Raw genomic sequence first — 26990 nt, forward strand, 5'->3', positions numbered from 1 at the left:
TTAAGGGAAGTTACTTGTAATTTTTTTGTCTCAGGTGCCCAAAAGATTGACAGGCTTTTGGTACCATGGCTCTGGAGAAGGGTGAGTGCAACTGGCAGCAAAATGTCTTTGCCCAGCTCTCCACTTGAGAGATCCAGGTTCGACTTTCCACTGAGCCATGAAACTAGGAAAAGGGGGCAGGGAGTATGCCAACTTAAATTAATTGGAGGGAAACTAGATATGAATAGATTTAAAAACACACATACACACATTCACCAGTCCTAGTAAACTCAGTTCTATTTTATAAAGTTGGGTATCTTATCCAAGGACTAATTTATCCCTACTAGGGCACTGTGCCAAGGGAAAAGAACAATTTTTATTCCAGTGGGAGATCTTGTGCCTTTGATAAAAGAGTGTGGCAGTCTGGCAGGAAAAGTGTCACAAAGGAAGATGCTTTCTTTACAGTGTTGATGCATAAGTGGCATATGATTCCTACAGATACAAGATCCAACGTCCCTCAATTAAAAACTGGAATCCGAATCTTGCCTACTTTATATAAACAATGAAAACTCTGAGTTAAATCAATTCTTTTTCCAAACAAGAAAATAATATCAGTTGTATACTTCAGGCTATGGGGTTCCAGGAACATAGTAAAATATTTGTGTAGGAGAAGGAAACAGAGAGAGTACAAAGGGAGAGGAAGTGCTGCAGTCCTATTTGCCTTTTTTTTAAAGTGGTGGGATTGTATACTGGACTGGAGAGTAGGAATGCACACAGTCTACTAAGCAAGAGCAACAAGATAGGAAAGGCAACGGTAGGTTATTTCTGCAAGGGTAGCCTGATTCAGCTTTCCCGTCTCAAATTTTTAAACTGCATCCATGTAACTGTGATGGACTGTTATGTCTCAATAACAGTCATAAGATGGTGCTATAATATTTTGGAAATGGAGTGATGGTCTTGCAATTATTTTTGAATTACTTAACTCTTGTTAAATTGGATTAGATACTATGTTTTATTTTGAGTGATTTACTTACTTACTTAGGCCTGTTACAGACTGCCAAAATAAAGCTGCTTCGGGTCTCTTTGGAGGTATACTGTTTAAATGATGCATGCACCCTAAGAATCCGGAAGCTGCACCAAAGCTGCACTCCAGTGCTTTGGAATGGAGTGTGGCTTTGGCGCAACCTCCGGACACTTAGGACCCATGCATCATTTAAATAGCATACCTCCAAAGAGACCCGAAGCAGCTTTATTTTGGCAGTCTGTAACAGGCCTTACTTACTTACTTATTTATAGCAACATGCATGTGTATATGGTTTCAAGTTGCCTGTCAACCTATGGTGACCCCATGCATTTCAAAGGGTTTTCTTAGGCAAGGAATACTCAGGAGTGGTTTTGCTAATTCCTTCCTCTGAAATATAGCCTACAGTACCTGACGTTCAGTGGTGTCCTCTCATCCTAGTACTAATCAGAGCTGACCCTGCTTAGCTTCTAAGATCAAGTAGAATCTGCTGCCTTTAGGGTATTTAGGCCCTCTTCGAAGACATAGGAAATATTAGTGTAAAACACACAGAGACTGGAAGTGAACTGAAGTAATTAATTTGGTAGTAACCTTAATCAGAGTATAATGAATGTGAATATTTTTGGGGCTATGTGGCCATGTTCTAAACTCTTTTACTCTTCAAAATAACCTCTCAAGTAGTTTAGGTGGAGAGACAATGTCTGGTCCAAGATCACCTGGGGACCTGGGTCTTCTGCAAGTCCCAGACAGCACTAACCTTACACTGCATTAGCTTTCAGGTATCAGTTATGAATTATTGTTTGTATGTATATAGCACTATCACAAATCCCAAAGTGCTTCACAAGCCATAGCCTGGTGAAACAACACTGGAAGTTAGGAGACTTAACTGCAACAGCACTGGAAGTTAGGACAAGTTTCTTATCACCATCAAACTATAGGAAAAGACATTCTACCTAACCATTAGGAAGAACTTCCTCACAGTGAAATATGCTACCTTAGAGAGTGATGGAGTCTCCTCCTTTGCAAGTTTTCAAAGAGAGGCTGGGTGGTCATCTGTCAGGAGTGGTTTAAACAATGTGTTGGACTAGATGACCCTTGTGGTGTGTTCCAACTCTATGATTCTATCTTGCAGGCTGAGAGACTGAGGCTGCGAGAGATGCATCATGTAGAGTTAATTGAGCTACAGACATAATGACAGAGATTTGCCTCTTAACTTGGGATTGGTTGCACAGGATCATGAATCACAATCCTATGCATATTTACAGTAAATAGCTCATTCACTAAAAATATCCAACTATGTTTCTCTGGATTCAGTCGAGCATATTCCTAGATAGGTTTATTGAAGATTTTCACCTTCACCATTAGGAACATGATGCTCTTGGCTATGATATTATTGTGGAAGGCAGCTGATGGGTTTGGACTGGGGTATGAATGGTGGTGGTACAATGCAGGATATCGCACTGTGTGCTAATGGAGGCTACAAAAGAGCTTGCTAGAGGGAATCTACAGCCTGAATGTAAATACATTTCCAAAGAGCCAGCAACTTTGCTCAAATGGACCTTACGTGTCTGCTCACTATAGACCCTATAGGAGCCTGCTAAAGTCTAAACAGTATTTGTCCTCAAAGTGATTGATTCTCTGGAGGGGAGTTTAATGGGGCACGCTTTACCTGCTCTCCTTTTTCCAACTTGATGTTTTCCATAACAGCCTAGTTAACTAGTTTCTTGTTAACTATGAACAAATACACCTTCCTCTTGACTTACATTATGGGATAAATTCTTTTTCTTCTTTTAATTTTTTACCATATCATTAACACGTTCTCAGCAATCACAGCATAATGGACTACATTTATAACCATCCTTCTCTGAGCTATGTCCTGCAGATACATCTGACTGCAAATCTCATAATCCTCAGCTAGCACAGTCATTTTTTATTCACATCTGGAGAGCACCAGGTTTGTCTGGGCTTAAATGTATACCAAATGTCAGTTTCCTAGCTAGTATAAAAATAGATTAATTACTTTGGGATATACCTTTGCTTCCATTTACCCCCAATGAGTAGTGTGCTTTAGACCAATGCTACTCAAAGTGTCAGTCCTGAGCCATGTTTCCAGGAAAGAAACAAACAAATGTACCCGATAGGCACAAATATAGTGCCAGCCCCAGCACACTGGAGAAAAAAAGTTCCTCACATCAGATAATCACTAAGAAACACTGTTTTAGATGACACATGTATGGAATTTCTACAATCTTGTCAGGTCCGAGCGTCTTTTTTTCAGATTAAACTATTTATTTAGCCTGATCAGCACATATACTAAATGAACACTTTACTATTCAGGATCAGACCTACTGTTAGGCAAATAAGGCAGTTGCCTTAGGCAGCAGATCCTGGAAGGAAGGGTGGTGAGGTGCTGAACATCAGAGCTATTTGTACCACACAACCATCTTGACCTATGTCCCCAAAATTGGCAGTTTTGGGCAATACTTTCCTCTAGTCAGCATGAATTTACAATTTGACTGTTGATGGCACCATCTTCTCTCCAGCTAGTTGTACAGAGAATCTTGTCTTTTGCCTAAGGGTGCAAAAGTCTTGGGCCAGTCTTACTACAACCTGAGCTGAGAACTCTTTCACACAATCCCCATTCTCTCAGCAGTCACGCTACTAAGAATAAAATGGTAACACACTGCTTTCAAGGCAGCCAGTGGTGGGACAGCAGGAGGTGGGGACACTGACACCACATGCCTCACAATCACGCAACTGCCCCAGGAATTTTGCACTGGAGACATACATGCTTGCCAGGTCATTGATAGGTTTCCCTCGTCAATGAAAAGGGATGTTGGGGGACGGTGCAGCTAAAGGTTGGAGGCATCAGCATGCAATAAACATGACCAATGCTGCTTCTTTCTTCATGTAATTGTGATTTAAAAGCTGCATTTAGTAATGTCCTAAGTCTGTGCCATATAAAATTATTCCCCCCAGTCTCTTCCTTCCTTTCTGGAAACCTTTGCACTAGGATGCTGGGCTGGATGATCCTGAACGTTTCAATGTGTTGGTTCTCATTCACACTTATGCCTTTATGACATACCCTCATCTGTTTATAGGAGGAAAACTGTGGCAGCGAGAATGATGATGATCTCAGAGCTGGAGCTCTGGAAATAACTAGAATGAAAACCCATTAACACATATAGACTCACACCTGTCTGGCTCCTCTCCAGCACAGCTGTGCAACCTAAAGAGAGAGATTTGCTACTGGAAACTTCATCCACCATTCAGGAAAGAGTTGGTTCATTAGCTTAAAAGAGTAATGTTTAAGCCACACGTGAGAGCTCAGAGAATTTGTTTATCTTTGGGAACAGTTGCTATGGATGATGTGATCATAGCCTAGGATTCTGCTGTTAAAAAGAATACAGATAGCCATCTCTCTCTCTTTGTGTTAAAAAAAGGCCAAGCTTGCAAGGCAGTTGGGAGTTGGCAAGAACACAAACATATGATAGAACAAAGCCATAACTTTATTAATTATAAATTAATTATAAATTATAGGCTTGGTCTGGCATGAGACAAAGGAGATTATTACACCACAGTCAATTCAGCAACAATTGCAGCATTAGAAGGCAATGTGACAGTACCTCTATAGCGGTTGATATTTTCACACATGACAGCAATAGTGCAATAATGGCAACATAAAAACCAAATAATCTCACGATTGCATTCTGCACATCTCCACTAATAAGGCATTGGTTGTTTTGCTTATGCGCTGTTTCGGTACAACGGCACATGTCTTACACCAAATGTTTACCTCCCACACAATAAAATAATACAAAGTAAAAGTTACACATTACTTTCATCCAGTGCAAACAAATTCATGCCCCATGCCTTACAAATAAGACTTACATCCACTGCAACACCGATCATAGTCATGAGAAGGAACCACCGCCTGTGAAATGCATTGTGGGTAAATATCCCAATCGTGAGAGTGAAACGCGGTTGACTTTCGCACCTGCCTAATCCCACTTCATTCTAGTGATTGAGAAGCCATTCATAGGACTTCCCCATGAATAACTTGTTGCTAGAGGATTCTGGGGTCTTCATGGGAGAAACCCTGGATAAGCACGACATCAAGCGACTTGACAATAAGGCAGTTTGAACAACCCTAGAGCTAGGCCTGTCTGTTAGCTGACATCTTTAAGATTCTTTAGTAGACCCCTGTAAAGGAGACAGGAAGAAAAAACACATAGGTCCTGTCTAGATCTGCTCCATGGCTCACTGCTGAAGTTGTGATAAAGAAACAGCTGACCCAATTAGTAAATGATCAGAATAATTCAGACAAGTAGGGAACCTAGCAGTCCAACAAACTTCAAATATAGGGTGAGTGAACGTTGCCAGATATATAATATGGGAGCAGACTATCTCAGGCAACTGGCTAAGGGGACATTTCACCAATAGCGAAAAAGTGGTGTTTGCCAAAAAGCAGCCAGACAGTGGATAAATATGATACCATAATGTCACAGCATTCATCATTGGCATAATCCCTAATGAGTTGGGATTATATAGCAAAGGAGAAGATGCTTGATTGAAAAATGGTACTGGTAAAGGAGAAAATTGGACATAAAACAAAAAGTTGGGAAGTGCTCAAAGGCATATGAGGAAAGCTGTCAGGTATCCTTCCCCCTTTCACACAAAATTCATCAGTTTGAGAAAACAAGGCATGTTATAAGTGATAAAATCTTTCACTAATGGGTAGATTTGTGAGTCTTGTATCCAAGTGTACAAGACATTGACTGTGTTACATCAGTTTCTTGAAAATGAGACTAAAATATATGGCAACACTCAGCACATGATCTAAGGAAGGTCACCTACATCTGTCAATGACTTTCCTCCCTGATGTCCCATTTGCCTTTCTGCATGCAAAGCCAAGTGTTGCTTAATTCTAGTGATTAGAATTTCATAGAAGGCCTAAAATGAACTACCTTTCACCAGAAATACGTGGTAAGGAAAGGTTTTAAAATAGAATTTAAGGTGACTTTCAAGGTTGAGAGGCACAGATTTGGGTTTCTATTTTTGTTCTTATTTGTATAGTAAATGCGGTTTGGAACAACTTCAGTGCAGCATCCCCATTTCAAGTAAATAATTAACTATAAGGCCTAATCCTGAATTAGGTGGTATAGTGATGTCTGGCCTGTCCATCTCAGACTGCAAATGAGGACCCACAGGACCCCATGTTGTGGGATGGGTAGAATCCTCTCATATAGAAAGTTAGGATACAGAAAATTAGAATACAGATATAGAAAGTTAGGATAGAAAGTTAAAATGACATGGAGAAGGATAGCACACAATTCTTCTGCTTCATTCAGTTTGCTATCTATTATTTTCTCATAATTTCTTCATTTTTTCATTATGAAAATGACTACATAGTTTTAGGCACTGGTGCCTACATTTTCTTGGTTTCCTCTTCATCTCTTTTTTCTTTTGTATTGTGGTTTTAAAATTCTAACTTGGCAGGCAAGACCTGTCTCATTTCTTATTGATGCTATGTAAGTTACTCAGAAAATCTTTTCCTTTTATATGCACTGAATTATTTATTTTGGAAAACCCCACATATTCCACATTTTCGTTACGTAGGTCTTCAAGCAAGGCTGCAAACAAATTGGAACTATTTAATTTCAATCTCTGCAGGCTACATTTCGATGTATGGCAGAGTTTGACTTTCAACAAATATCAAGATAGCTAAAATCTGCCCTTACTACTACATCTCTCCTTTCCTAATGTTGGCTAGGATAGACAAAATGACAACTTCTATATCCAGGTTCTTCAGCTTCCTACCCAGATCTTCATAATCTCTCATGATATTCCAAAGGCTATGTCTTGCAGTGCCATTGATTTTCATATGAACCAAAAGGAAGGAGAAATGGTCATTGGGACTGACGGATCTTGTTGGTTTTCCTGTTGGATCATGGATTTTTGCCCCAGGAAGGCAGCACATCGCACAAGAGATCTTGTGAGGCCCACAAACCACTTTGGGAATGTGTGGGCCAAAGTTCCCTATCACCACTATGCGCCTCCTCCAAGGTGGTACTTACTAGCTTGGTGGTACTTAATAGTCTCCACAGGAAGGACAGGATATTCATACTTTTAATAAATCAATGAATGAAGTTCATATATTCTTGGAACTGTTTTTGAAGATGAACAGAAACCACTGTTTAGATGTAATGCTTGTAAGTGAGAACAGAAACATGATGAACATTCACAATGCAGAACGCTTAACATAAAAATCAAGAAGTATAGATTTATGTAAACATCCCCATATTCTACAGAAAAACTGTTTATCCTTGTTCATGCCCAGACCTGGCCTTTTTCTTATCACTGCATTACAATGTCAGGAGCATAGCCCCTGCTTGCTAGCTATATATTATGCGTATGCTTGTATTGCTGGATGATGGGTTATGCTAACCAAGTGGTGATGCTGGGTGGAAAGAATGTTTATATTTGTTTGTTTGTTTGTTTGTTTATGTTTGAAGCTGGTTAATGAGCTGGTGTGGGGGAAAGAAGAATGCACTTTGAACCATCAAGGTCAGTTTGGAGGGAATCCTTGGTACAGAAAAGAAAGGGAACAGAAATGTTTTGGTTTAAAGACGACTGAAGGGCGATGTTTGAACTGCTATATGCTTTTAATATATTCTGTAACTGAAGTTGCCTCAGTCCTGACAATATTGTTATGCTTGAACAACTTTAGTTTTTGTATAAAGCGTTCTGTTTTACTAAAGCTTGGTTAGCCAGAACATGACACATCTATGCAACTGAAGTTGTAATGGTTGAAGGCTGATGCACTTGGAATGCCATTCTTCTGTTTGCATCATTTTTGTTAGTGTTGCTGCTGATAACGGGTTGTCCTTTTCTATGTTGGAGCAATTGTTAGTTCTGCTCCTTCCACTGGTGACCCTTTAATCTTTTGGGATTGGATAGGTTGCCTTCAGTATCAGCAGTGCTCAACCTTGAGCTTAAGTCAATAAAAGGAGACAGCCACTTTGTCTGTCTTGTCAGCTCCCAGGTGGCTAAGAGCATACAGGCAACGAACAAGTTCCCAGCTGTACTTCACATTAAACCTAGAAACAATGAATAACCTGAAGGGTCTACGGTTGTCAGTGATGAAGAAACTGTTTGAGAGATTCCTACTGGTAAGGGTTGCACTGTGCTCTACTAAGATGTTTTTCCATGCCTTTTCTGCTATTATTTAGAAGTCAGACTGCTGTGTCTGTATTTCCAGCAGCTTTTTACTTTCTACAATACCTGGCAGGAAATTCCTGTTTATTAAGAGCACATCCCTCTCCTCCCCATAAAACCCAAGTCTCTTGTCTTTCTGTCTTACAGACTGATTGCCAGTTGTTGAGTAGTTAGTTTGTAAAAGAGGAGCAAGTGTCTAAAATAAAGGAATATCCATTGCTATTAGCTGAAATCAGAGAAAAGAAGTTACCAGAAAGTGCAGAATGTCTCTAAAGTGGTCACTGAATTCAGGCAAATTCCTGGGTTGAGTGGTATGTACATATGCAAGCCAGAACATGGGACCATTACTTTTATTGGACTGTCCATCACAGAATTCCTTAGCTAGCCTGCACTTTCTCTAGTACTGTACAGTGCTCCACAAATAAATGTGATTGCAAGGTCAACAAATAACGTGTGTGCAGTCCGTGTGAGGTGCTTCAAAACTGTTCTGGATTTAAAAGTGGGACAGTTTGTTCTGCATCTGCCTCTTGTTTCTTTCTGCCTTAATTTTCTTCAACTGGGGACAGTCCAAATTTAAAATACTGTACATCTGTCGATTTATAATGGAAGGTAGACTGACCAGAGCAACAGTGAAAACTCTGAAATTGTAGCCTTTTCCCGCAGCGATTGATGTAATAAAAACATTCACCATCTGTGGATTGCATTTTTTTTTAATTCTGTGGAACCAAGACAGTTATCAAACCTTTGGTTTATTTTTTGCTGTTAAAAGATGCCTCTTCCATGGATGTTGAGTGTTGGAATTGATCTGTTCATTATACAAAGCATTCCACACTGTGTCATTATCCAGTTGTAATGTTTCTATGTTTACTTTTCTCTCAAATTCTTGTATCTTTTCTCACACCAAAGACAATCAGGTTTATGGGGAGGGGGTGTCTGGGGGTGAACAGTAACACAATAACACAATCTCCGCAAATGTCTACAAACGTCTAAGTGGTGTCATTTATCTGTTCACTCATTTGATCTTTTGTTAAGTGCTAAAATTCTTTTCAAGCTTTTTGTTTAAAGCACCAATTAAAACATAGGAGCAGCCTGCCTGGAAGCAGCTAATTTTGGAAATGTGTGGGCCATTGCCAAGTCAATTTCTTTTCTCCAGTTCAACATAGAAGACAGAGAGAGTTATCTTTTCACACACTGTGTAATTAACTTGTGATACTCTCTAAGTTGATACTGCATTCCTATAGACCCAAGAATGCATCTCTAGGGTCATAGGATAAACCAGGAATCCTTCAAGCATCTGCCCTTGGAGGGGGAGATCCAATTGCTGATCCTCTCTCCATGCACTCATCACCACTATTTAGTTTTCCACAAAGGGGGAAATAGTGTTGTGTTGAGGGTTTGACAGAAAGTTTGGCAGAAAGAGAAAAGAATGTGGATTTGCTGGATCCACAGCTCTGTTAGGACTTTGTCACACAAACCCCATTCTTGTCACTATTGTGTTAATGAAACAAAATGCATACATACTAGTTTGGGAGCACTCCTTACCACACATCCCTTCAGTAGCACAACTGGGCTATTGCTGGTCCCGTGTGTTGTCTTCCGCACTCATCCTTAACCCTACCTCAATGCCCTATGCTCTATCCAGCAAGCTTTTTCTTTTCACTTGTATGTATGCGTATTATGTTTTTAATGCAATTCCAGGGTTATGCTAATGCAGTTTAAGAAAAGAGAGAGAAAAGGGGGGGAAAGTTTTTTAAAAACCCAGGCTGATCTGAAATAGTGAAGGGAAGTGGGGACTATTGGGAGAAAAGGAGTAACTTACTCTATCTGAGCACTAATATTATACCAGTATGATTGGGAGCTTATTGACAGGTTTTTCCTCTTAGTGGCAAAGTGCAGGCTAACCACATTCGGAGGACATGGCAATGATGAGAGGGGGATGGTGTTGTGCGATAGCTATTGCCAGAATTGGCATTATTATCCAACTTTTATGGTGGTTTAAAAGCCGCATGTGATAAAGTCCTTCGTCCCCAGCCACCCTCACCCCGCAATATGGATAAAATCTTTAAATGAATACCTCCATTCTCACAAAAGCGAAGGAGAACCTTTGGGCTAAAATGTTCGTGGAGGGCAAATGAAACTAAACAACAGCTGTGTCCATACTTCCAGCTTGCCAGCCAGAATGTGGCATACCTTTGAAAGAAATGGAGCCTTATGGATTGAAGTACTCTATCTACTCTTAGGATTGCTCCCTAAAATAGTTTTCTGTAAAGAATTGATGCATTCTTGGATGATATATTTATTCACGTATGTCAGTTGTGATATAGCTAACTAGATGCTGAGGTACAAGTGTATCTCTGTAAAAATCAGACACTAAGGTGTGAGGACAAGCAATATGGGACAACTTTCATGCCCTGCTGCTTGTGAGCTTTCTAGTGTCATTTATTTGGTCACTGTCGAGAAATAGATTGTGAATCTTTGCCCTGATCCCACAGTACTGTCTTTATATTCTTACATTTTCTGAGCAATTTTCCTCTGTCTGAAAAGAAAGCAAAATTCTCTTGAATTAGAATGGATTATCTAATACAATTAGCTAACAATCATCATTAATATTAATCAAACTCGGGTGTCTAATAGGAATAGAGCTGGACGAATATTAGTCCTGCCATGAAAGATCATGGGCTAAGTGGCCTGATTGTACGTTCAGCCCTGTACTCAGTTTGCTTGGCAACCTGAAAATGGAATTCCAAAAAGTAGTGCAAATATTTAAAGTTCGCACTGTATTTATTTTCCTTCAACTGACGGTGATATGCCATTTTTAGACCTGGTATAAAACCAACATCTAAAAATAGCAAATCCAAGGTCTTTTGGTTGCTAAATTTGGATCAAGTCTTCCAAGCATTATATAGGTCATCCTACTGATAAATAGAACAATGCTTGAAATCCAATATCCAAGTTGCATTTTTAGAGCTGTGTGTACACAGTGTGAGGTCATAGACCCACACTGTTCTTTCTCTGATGCCGTGATCGCTGGGTGTCTTTCTAAACTCTCCTGTTTGGACAGTAGTTATTTAACTGGGCATGACATATGGGACAGAATAAATTTTTAACATGCTTGGGCATTCTTAAAATGCAGATAAAACAATCTTATATTATTTATTTATTTAGTATTATTGGATTTATATTCTGATTTTGAGCCCAAAAATAGGATTCAAGGCAGTTCAATCAGATCCAAGGTAGCTTCTTCTTCTTCTTCTTCTTCTTATTATTATTATTATTATTATTATTTGCCTAATTTTCTTTTCTGGTTTTCTGATAGTCTGGGGAAGTTATTTTATTTTATTTTATTTTTGTGGGATGGTCTTTTACTTTTTTAGAGCTGTTGCAAATCATTTATTTATTACACCGATAATCTAATTCCTACAAAAAACATAGAGATCCACATATTATCCATTTTTGTCTTAACAAAATTGCTAAGAGATAGATGATGGTGAAAGGAAATGCCTCAACTGTGATCACTCAGGAAGTGTTATGGCTATAGGTAGCCCACTGAATTCAGCAGACCCTGTTCTTTAATGAGCGAGTGCCGAAATGCAGTTTAAGGAATGCTTAATCAGTATTTTAGTTACAGTGCTCAACGGGAAGCAATAGAATGGACAGAAGAAGCTAGAAAAAGGAAGATGCTAACTAAAGGCCCTGAAAAACAATCATGAAAATATTAACATTCAATAGCCTTGCAGAGATGCTGTCTGGATTCTCTATTTAGAAATGAGTGAAAGTCCAGATAGAAACTGTTGCCACTGAGCTGCATAGGAAATGCTATGTTTGACTGCATTGGGTGCTATAAAAGGTTAGGTAAATTGAGAAATGATTGCCAAATCCACAGAAATGTCACCATTTTGCGTTCTTTGTAACTAGCAACTGAAGAGTAGTGGTGATAGCCATACAGCGTATTGACCTCTTTCATGAATGCAACCAGAACCTGATCTGCATTTGGGTCATAAAAGTATCAGGAAAAGCAGAACATTTCAACTAAACTATGTTCTAATCTTTTGAAAGAAAAAGAAAGATATACGAATGTCCACTTAAGTGAAAGAACAAAAAAACGAGGGAAGGCTAATTCATGCTTACTTCCCCATCTTCTTAGATATTTGCTTGTCTCTCATCTCTTGAAGGTGGAACAGATCTTGTCAGAATTCCAGCTACGGGAAGGGGATCTAAAGAAAGTGATGCGCCGGATGCAGAAGGAAATGGACAGAGGGCTAAAGCTAGAGACGCATCAGGAAGCCTCTGTGAAAATGCTGCCCACTTATGTACGCTCTACCCCTGAGGGATCAGGTAACTCTTTGCCCTGTTAGAAATAGGGCTTGCTGGGAGACAGGAACACAGAATTGTCTCGTATGTCAACCTTAGCATGTCACAGCCATCCAAGATATTCTATTGCTTGTCCAAAAAAAATAAATCCAAATGACTCCCCATCTCTCAACCACCATGCCATCGTGAATGATTTTCAAAGCTAAGCAGGCTCAGTTTGGTTAGTACTTGAGCAGGAACCCACAAGACAATGCCATCGGAACATAGGAAGCAACCTTCTTATAATCTTTAATTGTTCCAATTCTGAAGAGAAAGTCTCTGCAAGACTATTTCTACCTAATCATACATGAATTGAGAAATTAACATATGCTTCCTTGTACATAATAATCAACTAGCACCTCAGCAATACGATTGCATTCATGATCGTAAGTGGTATTTGTGGTGTAAATAGTTATATTTCTTGTTACATTTCTACAATAAATATATATATTTTAAAAACACAGAGATCCAGGCATGCTAAGATAACTACAAGCATCTCCAACATATGACTACTTCGTTTATTTCAGTGGAGAGGCAGTTTGTGCATACAAAGGAATGTATTCATGGATCATGTTTTCTATCCATGGCTCATGTTTTCTATTAAAAATTATGCTGTTGTGAATAAGACTCTTATTGAAACCCCCTAGAAATTGCTCAGTCCTCATCTGACTGATACAACAGCAGCGAGACACAGGAGCTCCAGTCTGAAAACACATTTTTAAAAAGTAATTACAATCATATTAAGGTCCCCCAAAATAGTTAGTTGTTATTACAAGTATATATTTTAAAAAGAAGCTCCAATTTACCAAACTATTGATAAGTTGATACCATCTGGACAAGATTTTGGTGGAGAGACTGTTTTAGCTTGGGCAAGAAGGCACCCAAACTCAGCAGGGCTAGCACACTACCTTTTTGCTCTAAGATAGAGAAGCTAGGCATTGTTATAAGACAAGGACATTAAACAGTTCTGTATTAAATGTCTCCTAATTATATTTGTGCACAGTTATGCTGAGTTTTTTCTGGATCTATAATGTACAAGGCTGCCTGTCCAGGCTGTTTTCCAAAGGAGTAGCTTACATAGGAGCCAGTATGGTACAGTGGTTGGAGTGCTGGACTTGGACAGGGGTGGGAACTATGCCAGTTTCCTGATGTTGTTGAGCCACAATTCCCGGAAATCCTCACTGTTGGCTCTGCTGGCTACAATTGCTGGGACTTGCAGTCCAGTGACATCTGGAGAGCAGCACGCTTGATCTAAGGAGACCCAGTATCAAATGTTCATTCAATAACATAGCATGCTGGGAGATCTTAGTATAATGCTTTTTTCAGGATTGTCTGTGAGGATAAAATGAAGAGAGAAGAACCATGAGTACGACACTGAGCTCCTTGGAGAAAATGATGGGCTAGAAATGTAATGAATATGTGAGTGTAAACAATGAAAGAAGGAATGAATGACATTGTACTCTGGGGTTGCAGAGGTTGGAGATTTTCTGTCTTTGGATCTTGGGGGCACCAATTTCCGAGTTATGCTGGTAAAAGTGGGTGAAGGTGAAGAAGGACAGTGGACTGTGAAGACAAAGCACCAGATGTATTCTATCCCAGAGGATGCAATGACAGGAACAGCTGAAATGGTGAGTCAGACTATCAAGTCTTATTAACCTAGTGACATGTTCTATATTTTTTGTGTCAGAATTATAATGAACGGAGAAAGGCTTGTTATGAGTCAGGTAGGGAAATGAGAATATTTATCAGAGACTATGTCCTCTTTTGGGCTCTTGGGCAGATGCTTGGGGCTTTGAAGACCACAACAAGGCCTACTTCTGCCCCCAGATATACACCAGGTACTTGGAGCTGCCTGCTACCATTTTAAATTCCTTTAGTAGCGTGGAGATGAATACATAATGCTTTAGAACAAGAGTAGGTAAGCTGGTCCATGGGTCATGTGCAACCTCCCAGGGCCATTTTTATGCTCCTCTGGCCCTTAAAGAGTCTCATATCTTCTAACTTTCCCAATTTAGTAGACAGACACGTTTAATCCTCTGTCATCCCACTTTTTCATCTGCTTTTAAAATGTTGGTTTCTCTCTTTTCCTCCCCCTTTCCCCTTTTGTTCTTGGCTTATTTGCATTGCTGCAAACTGAGTTCAAAGAGCAAAATTAGTTTGCACTAAACTCAGCAGAGTGAGAGGACAGGAAGAGGCAAGATCTTGCCCTTCTGAATACACTCACACAAAAGCAAACTGCTGCAACTGATCCTAGCTTGTGTGTTCTTCCTGATTAATAATGTTTGCTGTCTTGACCACAATCTGGTGTTGTTTGGCCATATGTTCTCTGGAATGTTGGAGTGTGCAGATATACTGTGAGTCAGATCAAGGATGCCTGCAGATGAAGGACTCTTGAGTGCTACTACTTGGTGTGGGAAATTGCTGGTTTACAAATAGAAGCAATTGAATCCCCTGTTAAATTCCATAAATGAAGCAGGGCACTTGCATGATAAAACCTCACCAACAGAATGGATGTGTGTGCGTGTACCTTCAAGTCACCTGTCCATATGGCAAATCCATGAATTTAATTGAGTGTTCTTAGGCATGGCATACTCAGAGGCATTTTTGCCACATCCCTCCAATAAAATATAGCCTATAGCACCTGGTGCCCATTGGTGGTCTTCCACCCAGGAACTAACTAGGGCTGTTCCTTTTTCGCTGCTAAGATCAGAGAGGATCTGGTGCCTCTAGGGTATTAGAATGTCCAAAACATATGTATAGTTTGGTATAAGTTGTACCATCTGGAGAGCAGAGTGCCACCTAGTGATACAAAACATTTTAAAGGGATTGCAAGAAGCAAAACCATCTTAAATTTAATTTTTTTCCCTCCCCAGCTCTTTGATTATATCTCAGAATGCATTTCTGACTTCCTAGACAAACATCAAATGAAACATAAAAAGCTACCTCTGGGCTTCACTTTTTCCTTCCCTGTTCGGCATGAAGACATCGACAAGGTGGGATTTGGGGTGGAATCTCCCTTTTATGCCATTTCACTCTTTCCTATGCGAGTTGGTGAACCATTTATAACAGTTGCCAGTGGAATATAAAAGTGCATGCTATTTTTTCTGATTCTGGATTGCACTGATATAATAACATCCTAACAGTGATGGCAATTGTTTGCTTGCTTGGGTTGCCAGATCTTAGGGCTTGGCCCTGGGTCTCCAGTTTTGGTGTGTTTTGCTATTCTAGTGCTTTATTTGAAACTATTAATCAACGTATATAGTACTTTGCTTTGTTTTAAATTGCCATTATACAAATTTTTAATGGGTTAACATTTTAGTGTGCACTATGAGTTATTTGTCATATTGTGATGATAGGATTATTTATTATTAATAGTTATGTGAGCCACTTGAAAAGCTGCATTCAGAAGTTGACATATTTATAGATATATCCTAGTCAGCATTCTGTTGGTGTCTTATATGTGCATAATTTCCTAAAGAATTCGCTGGATATTTTTGTCTGATAAGGAATGGCCATAATTCAAGGTTGCAGAAGCAGAGCTGAGACTGTGTAATATGATTACACATATTTGCACATTGAAAGGGATATTTGCATGCACATTCAATTGTGCAATGTCAAAATTCACTAGCTAGATGGGATTGCACAATAGTGTAAATCCATGAGTTTAAAGTTCTGCCCTATCTCCTCGATGCAAGGTCTCGACCTGTTTTGTTTAAAAACTCATAATGGTTTCATGTAGGGTTAATGCTCATTTTGGAACATTTAGTCTGATCCTTTTCATCATTTGTTTTATAGGGGATCCTACTAAACTGGACTAAAGGCTTCAAAGCATCAGGAGCTGAAGGGAACAATGTAGTGGGGCTTTTGAGAGATGCTATCAAACGGCGAGGGGTGAGATGAAAATGATTCTCTGCTCTTCAAGGCATTACTTCTCTGCTGCTTTGTAGGATACCTTCATTTATACCATTATTTGTCCAGACCAATATTGTCTGTTCTAAATGGCAGCTCCATTTAGGGGAGGGAGCTTGCACTATGATTATAAGGACATTTTAGACAGCAGATGCCAGGGGTGGGGAGTGGCAGTGTGGTGCTGTAGAACGGACCTTTGTGTTCGATACCACCTATGTCTATGGCAAAGGACACCACCACTTCACCATGCTGTGTTGAAGTAGGATTTGATTGCCAGTCCAAATGATTTCTGTCCATAGAAAGAAGGGCACCATCTTGCCCTTCTCTGGAGACTGAAAAACATCTAGAACCAAGCCTTCTTCCAGATCAACTGGAACCTGTCCTGCTGCTAAACTATTATCCCTCCTTATATATGTGTCTACAAGATGTCTGAAAATACACTTAGGTTTATGCTACTGCTTCAGAGCCCTTCCTTCTATTTTTAAAATATGACTCTTACTTCCAAATCTGCAAGAGTTTGTATCTGTAGTAGTCTATTCTGCGATTCCACTTGCTTTATCGCATACAGAGTTTTTTCTTATGAGGCTCTGAGATTGTATTAACTCTTTTAACCCTGTGTAGGACTTTGAAATGGACGTGGTTGCAATGGTCAATGACACAGTGGCAACAATGATATCCTGCTACTATGAGGATCACCGATGTGAAGTTGGCATGATAGTGGGTAAGTCAATCCTTTTTATATAATTTCCCTTGGGCACAATCTCTGTAGTCTGGAATGTTAATATTTTAAAATCTATATTGAATACCACTTCACATTAAGCACATGGAGTTGTCTTATGCAAAGTCAGACTATTTGAATATCTTGGTGCATGCAGCAGGTACCAGGAATACTCTTGCTGGTGCCAGATTTCTCAGCAGATTATTGTTGTTGTTGTTGTTGTTAGTAGTGGTAGTAGTATATATATACAATTTATTGAGTAGCCCAAGGGCCGTTTCAAAATACTAGTAACATAATAAAAAGCAGTATCACACAGCTATATATAAAATGTAAATACAGTGCACTAGGTGCAATAAACCTCCATACAATATAAATACATATGCATAACCTAAGCGTGCACCAGAACCAGAACATGCACTACTTGTCTACAGCTTATGTATATCTAAAAGATATACAATATGTGCTAAAGGATATACTAGTGGTAGTAGTAGTAACTAGTAGTATTTCTTATCCCCCTCTCCGCATGGATCGAGGCAGGGAACAACAACACTTAACAGCCAAACCACATCAATTAAAACACATCAGGTAAAATACACGTAGCTTTAAAAGGACATTTATACAATTTAAAAGGGACTAGATATATATACACATGTTAAAACAATCCACATTTAAAATTCATCATTTAAAATCCACAGTTTAAAAATCGTTTGGGCAAGCCTGCTAGACGAGACAGGTCTTTACTACTCTTTTAAATTTGGACAGCATATTCAGCTGTCAAATCTCTTCTGGTCATCTCAGTCTAGGGGAAGCTAAAGAAAAAAGTCCTCTGGCTGACAGTTGCCAACTTAGTCCTGCTTGATTGGAGTAAATGTCTGCCATAGGACCTAAGCATATGGGATGGATTATATGGGAGAAGGGGATCCTGTAGGTAACCTGGATCCAAACTATGTAGGGCTTTAAAGGTAATAGCCAACACTTTGCACCTTGCCTGGAAAATAATTGGCAACCAGTGGAGTGATTTTAATACTGATCACTCATGGATGGCCCAGTAATCAGTTTGCCACTTTCATTGCAACTACCACTAGGAATGTGAAAATCTCTTGGTCTCAGTTCAATTGCTTTCTCCAGCTTGTCTTTTTTTTTTTTCTTATCCTTGTTACCAGGTTACAAGGATTCTTTTGAGTGTCCCCCCCCCACACACACACACACATTGTATGCATTGTATGCCCTTTTCCTCTATGTTACCCAATTTTACCTAATGTCTGCTCTAGTGGACACATGGGAGAGGGACTCATCATGATTGCATCTAGACTCTGGAACTCTCTTCATAGGGAGTTTAGCCTGGCTTCCTCCTTGTTGTGCTTCTGTCATCAAAGTGGGGGACAGAATACTTTTCTATTCTGACAGGCTTTGGGGAACTAACTGCTTATAAGGACAGAACTTTTAATAATATGTTAAACTTTCTTTTTTCATTTTGCCTTTGCTAATGATTTTGTTTTGAGCAGTTTTAATTCAGGAGATTTATTGATTACATTCTTACAACTATGTTATATATATTATTTTACTACAAGTGCTAGCAACTGAACCTAGTACCTATCATATTGCTGTCAACTCTCCTTAGGCCCATAGCTTTGATACCCTCTGTGACTTATAGTTTGCAGAGATGGATAAGGGACTTAGATATCAGTTGACAGGACTGAGTTAAAAAGAGGCATTGGCTATTATCATTCTCCACAGACTTCCTGTTGATTCATTCTGGATGATCATTAATATATTGCTCTTGTCCGTTTAAATGTGTTCCCTGTCATTCTAGTTCAGATTAAAAAGAACATTGTGGAAGCATGCTGTGCTGAGTTTTCCTGTAATGGGCAAGAAGGGGAGGAGGAGAGTGTGCCAGTAAGGGTCAAAAACAAGCCTCTGATCCACCATTTATTTGAAGAAGAGTAATATTGTGAAGTCGAAGGCTTGTTTGCAATGCTATGGTAGCAGGTTGCCTGGGAAGATATTTTTTTTAAGTGTTCAGGTGCTTAATGTCGCCAAGGTGTTGCTTGAGGGTTCTAGGAACACATTTTTATAGCGAGTGGAGATTCTCAAGCACTCCTTTATCAACACAAGTCGCCATACTTGACAATATTTTATGGCACTGTTGATTTGCATTGGAAGATTTTAAAAAGAGACATATAAATGTGTGTTTCAGGGGGTTTGCCTTTACTTTCCTCTGAGGCTGTATAAGTGTGGCTTGCCCAAGGTCAGCGAGTTTCCATGGCCAAGTGAGGATTCGAATCCTGGTCTCCAGAATCATAATCCAGCACTCAAACCACTATAATATGCTGGCTCTCGATCAAGGCCATGCCTGAATTAAACTAGGTAGCGGAAAGCATGAGATCAGCCTGTTCCCTTTAAGAGCTATACTGTTAAATTCTTCACAGTTCATGCTGTTGTCGGGTTCCACCACTCATTTTGATTTATATCAAGAGGTGTAGCCTTATTTTCTTTGGTTTGTGTCCAAAACATCTGAAAGACTGTATTTCCCTGTTGGAGGCTGCCTGGTTTTTAAGATCCTTGGGGTTGAATTTCTCTCATTTCCACCACCACCATCACTGCTGATATGTTTGATCAGGATACATGATAGGACCTTCTTGGTGGCCATTCCCAGACTGTTGACTCCCCCCTCATAAGTCCTCGATTGGTTCCCTTTCTGCTTTCTTTCCATTGGCAAGCGAATACCTTTTTATTTAGAAAGACTTGTTGTTAACTGGTTGTTGTGAAAGGTCCTTTTGATAGGAGAGCTGTGTTTTTACCCTCATTGCTGTGTTTTAGATGTTTTAAAACTGATTTAAATTGGTGATGTTTTTAATAGCTTTAATAGCTTAATTTTTTAAAAAGTAAAATCAAAAATTGTTTGTAGGTATATTTTGTTCAGTCTGTGCTGTCAGATACCTTCAGTTCCATATTGGGAGGAAGGCAGGTTATAAATTAGATTAACGTCTCCATCATCCAAATCAGTTCAATTTGATTTCCAGACATTGTACAAATTTGGAGGGGTGTGATAAGAATGATGCTTGAGACATTTCAGATATTTGACATTTGATTTTTGCAATTTATTAAATGTGTAGCATACTTGCTGAATTAGATAGTGAAGGAGTTAAAACCCTCTCTAGCAAAACTACTCTCCTGTTAAAATCTGCATCCTCATCAGGAGGTTCAAATGGATATTGGTCTAGACTGATATAGATATTGTTGATACCCCATGTAATATTAAGTCTGTGTGGCTTCTGAACTTTCCAGCATGAAAAGAGGAAGAATAGGTTTATGCTAGTGGTTTATTCTATGATATGTCTGCACAGATTGATAATGGAGAATCTTTTTGCGTTTCCATTCTGGCAGGCACAGGCTGCAACGCTTGTTACATGGAGGAGATGCAGAACGTAGAGCTGGTGGAAGGGAATGAAGGCCGGATGTGTGTAAACACTGAGTGGGGAGCCTTTGGGGCATCTGGAGAGCTGGATGAGTTCCTTTTGGAGTATGATCGTGTGGTGGACGAGATGTCGCTTAACCCCGGTCAGCAGCTGTAAGGAATATGACAGATGAAGTTAACATAACCGCTGCTTGTTTTCCTGGCTTTCACACTTCTCCTTCTTGATGTGGGGTGGGGTAGGAAATACATTTGAACAATCATAAGTCTTCCTAATCCTATCTTCCGTACATAGCCCATGAGTCTTCTACTATTTTAGGGAAATTCCTCCTAATTGGGAGAGCAGTGAATGGTGGATTTCCCTGGTTATCTGCAGTCATTCATGGAAGATAACTGAGGGGTTTCCCCATAGGAGCAAGGTATGAGAGGTGGACTTAAATCCTGCCATGGGCTGACTTTGGACACTCTAAGGTCAGATTAGGTCCAGAGGCTTGAGGAATCCCTGCCTTATGACACAATAATTTGTTTCTGTAAATGCTGACTTTAAGGGGAATTGGAAAAACACTTCATGCGCATGTGAAACTTGAGAAATTTCTAGTGATGCGAACATCAATGGAATTTAGGGTAAAGAAACAGTTTCCTATCCCTAAAATTCCTTTCTTGGCCTTGTAAGCACAAAAATGACTGAAGTAATGCTGGCTTCCCCTGTGACTAGAAGCATGTATCTTAAATATACAGTCCTCCAAGGTACAGCTAGTGGACTAATATTATAGTATACACATTTGCGACTGGAAAAAATGTGCAGAATTCAGCAAAGAGGAAGAGTCTATGGTTGTTTTTTCTGCAATAGTTGCTTTTGCCAAGCAGTCAACATTGATTCTTGAGGGGGGAACCACAACAATTTATTTGGCAAGATCTAACATCTGCCCATGTAGATGCAGCAATGATATAAATGTATATTTGTGTGTGTGTGTGTGTGTGTGTGTTTCACTTGAATACATGTACATACTGATACCTCTGTACTGTTAACCAATCAATTCCCTTTTTACCAGGTATGAGAAGATCATAGGAGGGAAGTACATGGGTGAAATTGCACGACTAGTTCTGCTAAAACTTGTCAATGAAAACTTGCTCTTCAATGGAGAAGCCTCAGAGAAGCTGAAAACCAAAGGATCATTTGAAACGCGTTTTATTTCCCAAGTTGAAAGGTAGCGTATTTCTTTTGAAATACTGAGTTTTATTAACCTGCTGATCTTTTGACACCAGCAGGACCTGTTGGATAGGCTGCTGAGATCTGTGGTTGGTTTGGTAGAAAAACACAAAAGAGGCTGCTCTGTTGTCATGTCCAGGTTTTGGAATATCCTGCCCTGGGAGATGTTTGACGTCCTTTCTTGACAGTGTTTTACTCTATACAGTGGGTCCTTGGCATCCACTGGGGTTTGGTTCCAGGACCCCCATGGAGAGAGAGAGAGAGAGAGAGAGAGAGAGAGAGATTTCAAGCTGTAGATTGTTGAATCTATGGATGCAAAATCTGTGGATAGAGAAGACTGACTGTACCTTTAAAACATTTTTATTTCATCAGGCCTTTGATGCAAAAAAAAAGGGAACAACCAAAATGGATCACCAAAATCAAAAAGAACATTTATAGAAGTAGAAAGTCTAAAATAATAAGACAGTTCCCCCCCCCAAAAAAAAAACATCCTGAAAACTATGAGTTTAAGCTGCCATGGGGATGTCATGTAGTTGTCACTTCATGGTTCACATACTATATGGAGAAATCCATCCTGTGGAGCAAATTTAAAACAAGCCCCACCAAGGTTGACTATAATATGTACTTCACTAGTTCTTGATCTTCTCCTGCCAGAAGGTGTATGAATTGCGTTGACATTCACCAAGCTACCTGAAAATAATAGGGCTCTATATAACATAAAGAGTTCAGATGAAATGTAACCTAATTTTTTTTGTTGAGACCAATGATTATACAGGCATCAATCACTTTAAGGTAAGAGAAGTAAGTATTCCTATGCTTTTCTTTCCCAGTGACCCTGGTGACCGCAAGCAGATCTACAATATTTTGACATCCTTTGGGCTTTTGCCCTCAGCAATAGATTGTGACATTGTTCGTATGGTGTGTGAGAGAGTCTCAACACGAGCTGCACAGATGTGCTCAGCGGGACTGGCTGGTGTCATTAATCGCATGAGGGATAGCAGAAGTGAGGAGATACTGAAGATCACAGTGGGCGTTGATGGTTCAGTCTACAAGCTCCATCCCAGGTGAGGGGATATTTTCTGTGCCTTTTAGAAAAATCTGGACTCTTCTGAGTTTGTCAGTTGGAGGTATGAATATTTGGAATGGCCTCCTAGTAATAAATAATTATATTGGAAGACACTCCCAAAACTAACTTTTGGAAACTTTGCTTCGAACTTTTTTAGTATATAGTATGGACCAAAGAATAGTTCTGAACATTACACATGAACTAGTAATTTACAGTGGCATTCTTACTTAGAAATAAGCCCCACTCTGTTCAATTTGACATAGTCCTGGTCCCTAGCTAAGTGCAGATGAGGTTTCAGCCTTAAACCTCACGGTTGACTTCTCTTGGGGAAAGCATCTGTTAGCAAAGAAGCAGGTTGTGGGTGTGCTAGCTAACTCTTCCCCCACCTACTGTTTTTATGTTACAACTCCCACCCACCTCCATGGGGTTCCAGACATGTGCTTATCTTGTAAAGCCATGTCTGCAGTCTGAGAAGGTGGGGTGGTGGTGTGGTGTTGGAAGTTCAAGGGGGGAAATGGCAGGTAAAGAAACAGTTAAACACGTGGATTTGTCTGTAATGTTGTAATGTTTAGTTTGGCCATGATTCAACCAGTTTGAAGGGACTGCCAAAGGCATCTGACCATGGCATATTTGGCAGAGCTGGGACAGACAGAGCCATTTACCCATGTTTTTATTTAACTTCATAAAGTAGTACCATCTTTCATTAAGTAGCACCGTGCTGTGGCAGCAACAAATTTCATGCTGCTAGACAGGAGATCAGAACAATAGCTGGAAGAGGAAACTCCCAGCAGCTGTGTTCAGAGCCCATGCTCAGGCCTAAGTCTATGAACTGGGTTCTTGCACACCACGAAGGACACGTCCGCATGCTATGGCTGCTTTCAGCACTATGTTTGCTATTCTGTGCCTTCAAGTCATTTCTGATTTATCGCAACTCACAGGTGAACCTCTCATGGGGTTTTCTTGGCAAGATTTGTTCAGACAAATCTTGAGAGAGTGTGATGTACTCAGGGTCACACAGTGGGTTACCATGAGTGGGGACTTTTAATCCTGGTCTCCTGGGGACCTAAGTTTAGCACTCAAACCACTACAGCACACCAACTCTCTCAGAAACATGAACAGAATCCCTTTTTAAAAAGGTATCACAGTCCATCAGCTGGCATTGGCCATAAAATTTGCAGAACTAGTACAGCAGCAGATTTTAGTCCACTCATTAGCTAGCTGAATTGTTTTGCCCTTCTGTATTGTCATGTTTTGGGAAAGTGCAAGACTACAGTACATATAAACATTAGCAAGGGTTTTGTTTCACTGAAATTGGGTCCCTGGAAATGACATTTTTGTATGATGTTATTCCCACAAACATGCAACTGGAGCATTATTGGAAACTGACAGGATTACCACACCAACATATTCTGCTCCCACTCTAGTATTCTAGGAGAACCACCAGTACCACAGGATAGAAGCAACCCACAACAATGAGCCTTCTGGCTCCTCAAAGGCTGACAAATCTATTATGGCAACTTTCATGAATAACACAGACCAGTTGATCAAATGGATGCAGTGTTGTCCTAAAAGATGGTTTTGGAGATAAAACCTGATCCTTTGCTGCTTATGTTCAGGTGCCCCCCAAGTCTGGCAGGAACAGGCCTGGCAGGAAGTGCTACCTTGATCCTAAAAGATTTGCTAACAGTAGACCCCTCTGTCAGCAATTCCTTGTGGCCTGTGGTAGATAGCAGTCCCTCCCATCACCTGCTATTTTTCTTACCTCAAACCTAGGTCTTTCTGCATATAAGGTATGTGCTCTACCAATGAGCTATTGTCCCTCCCTTGTTTCCCCAGTAGATGCAAAGAAAATGCTCGACAAATGGAATTACTGTATATGCCAGTTCACTTATGTGTCAGTTCACTGAGTAGTAGGTTTGAATCCTTTAAAAAAAACACTTTTATTTTTGCAAAAAGTCTTTCTGAAATTAACATGGGGCTTAAATCACAGTTGCTTGAAATTGTACGTGTGGTGAGGTCAGTGCACAAATATTGTTTATTTCCTAACAGCACTTGTAGGCTACCGTCAAGCCCAGTAATTCCCAACCTTGGTTCACCAAGTGTTGTTAGATTTCAACATCCTGGGTAAGGTTCAGGGATATTGGTAGCTGCAGCACAACGGTGACTGCAGCCCCAAGTTTGGATCCACTGTTCTAATACAAAACAATCTCAGACTGTTCACCACAATTTAAAATAAAATGATAAGAAAAATGGATAATAAAAGTTATGCATATGCACACATAGAGAAAGAGAGGGACTAAAAGCAGCTTAAAGTAAGGCAGAAGTTTAAAAGCCTGGGTGAATAAAAGGGTCTTCATTTGGTGCTGAAACAGCCTTCTTTCCCAAGGGTATCTGGCGCAAGAGGAGAATGGCTTCAGAAGGTCTTTGGAGTCTAGGTACCTGGTAGACAGACAGAAATACAGTGCCTCCTCCTCAAACTCCCTCCTTTTTCTCTTTTTCCTCAGCTTCAAAGACCGGTTCCATGCAACAGTCAGACAACTTACACCAGGCTGTGACATTACATTCCTGCAGTCAGAAGAAGGCAGCGGCCGAGGGGCAGCTCTCATCTCTGCAGTAGCATGCAAAATGGCCTGCATGATCAGCCAGTGAACTGGCACCGGCTAAAGACTATGGAAGGGAAGGCACCTGCCTGGGACATGCCTCTTCTATCCAGGGGCCAGACTGAGTTGTTTTAGACGGTGCCAAGGAGCTGAACCAGCAGAAGAAAGGTTCTCCTGGGGGGGGATGTGGGGAATGGAGTGACACTGGGTTTCTCCTAACCTCTGCTAGTAGATGATTCAATAACCATTCAAAACCGCCGCCTCTCCTTTCTGTTCTTAAAACCTTCTCCACTACTACAAGGTCTGTGGGGACTTCAGTTTACATAAGAAGCTGTTTAACATAGTTCATTGGGGGGGGGGGGGGGGGACGGGGGGGGAGAGCTGGGAATTGAATCAATAGGATGGGTTTATTTCTTTTATGGTGTGCTGAAGAAGAGGGATTTGGGCCAAATGGTTGGCACAGAGGGTAGCAAAGTACTGTTTTCTGTCAGTGGTACTGTGAAGGTGCAAATTTGGGGCAAAAGTCCAGGGCTCATTCAGTAGAATGAGAGCTATCCCTCCAATCCTGAGAGCTGGCTCACCACATTTTAGTGACTGAAGTAATGCACATTATATCAAAAGAGTGTGAGCATAAAACCATTACAAGGCCTAAGCAGAGCAGTGGAGGCCAAGGGGGTCTTGGAGGTGTCTCATTCATGGGGTCGCCATGAGTTGGGGTTATAAGGGCAGTTAACAACAACAAACCATCCAGATTTTCCAGACCGAGATCAAATATAAAAGAAACCTTGCAAATCAAAGCCAGATTTAAACATCACTTGTACAAACAGTTATTTCCATATAGAGCAAGACATCCAGGGCAATTTTTGTGTCATGTTTAGAATTAATTATCAATAAAGAAGGACCAGAGAGTGGCCAGAATACAAAAAGATTTTTATGATGAGAAGGTTAAGAACATAGAAAGAGTTATGGTGCAATAGAGAAAAAACCTTCCTAGCATTCTCTTTCTCCTGCATCTAAACAAATGTCTGTAGGAAGCCCCATAGGAGTTCATGAGTACAATAGCTATAGAGTCCTCCTACTTATATTTCCCAGCAATTGGTACTAGGAAGCATATACTACTTCTGATATGAGAGATAATATGATGCCTGTATCGCTAGAAGCTACTGATAGCTTTATCCTCCACTTACCAGATTGGCTTGGCTACCCTCACATTTCCCTAGAGCTTGGAAAGTGACTTCTTAAAAATAATTCATTTCAGTTTTTTGTCATAATAATCAAAAAGTAAGATGTCATAGTTTTGTAAAAATGTTGTATTATTTGCTACTTTTAAAAAAAACCCTTAAGATTAATAATGGAGTTGCAAGTATGTGAAAATTGCAACTATCAGGTCCCATCTGATCTTGAAAGCTAATCAGGGTCAGACTTGATAGGAGCCTCAGAATACTAGGTGCTATGGGCTATATTTCAGAATAAGGCAATGCAAAACATCTCTGATTATTCCTTG

At 40.0% G+C, this 26990-nt stretch overlaps 1 protein-coding gene across 3 annotated transcripts in view; it reads left to right on the top strand.

Moving 5' to 3' along the window:
- GCK (glucokinase) overlaps positions 1 to 25834 on the top strand; it is a 29491-nt gene extending 3657 nt beyond the window's left edge. For 2 of the 3 annotated variants that reach the window (XM_042474719.1, XM_042474718.1), the window contains exons 2-10: positions 12391 to 12553; positions 14042 to 14196; positions 15442 to 15561; positions 16364 to 16459; positions 17099 to 17198; positions 20583 to 20766; positions 21663 to 21818; positions 22651 to 22884; positions 25391 to 25834. In XM_042474719.1, coding sequence (XP_042330653.1) covers positions 12391 to 12553; positions 14042 to 14196; positions 15442 to 15561; positions 16364 to 16459; positions 17099 to 17198; positions 20583 to 20766; positions 21663 to 21818; positions 22651 to 22884; positions 25391 to 25535 — 1353 coding nt within the window. In that variant the 3' untranslated portion in view covers positions 25536 to 25834. Of the gene's footprint in view, positions 1 to 12390; positions 12554 to 14041; positions 14197 to 15441; positions 15562 to 16363; positions 16460 to 17098; positions 17199 to 20582; positions 20767 to 21662; positions 21819 to 22650; positions 22885 to 25390 lie in introns of those variants that run through there. The other variant, XM_042474720.1, reaches the window with a different exon arrangement.
- The last annotated feature ends 1156 nt before the right edge of the window (positions 25835 to 26990 follow it).

The sequence above is a fragment of the Sceloporus undulatus genome, chromosome 6 (genome assembly GCF_019175285.1).
Source record: "Sceloporus undulatus isolate JIND9_A2432 ecotype Alabama chromosome 6, SceUnd_v1.1, whole genome shotgun sequence".
Classification (NCBI taxonomy): Eukaryota; Metazoa; Chordata; class Lepidosauria; order Squamata; family Phrynosomatidae; genus Sceloporus; species Sceloporus undulatus.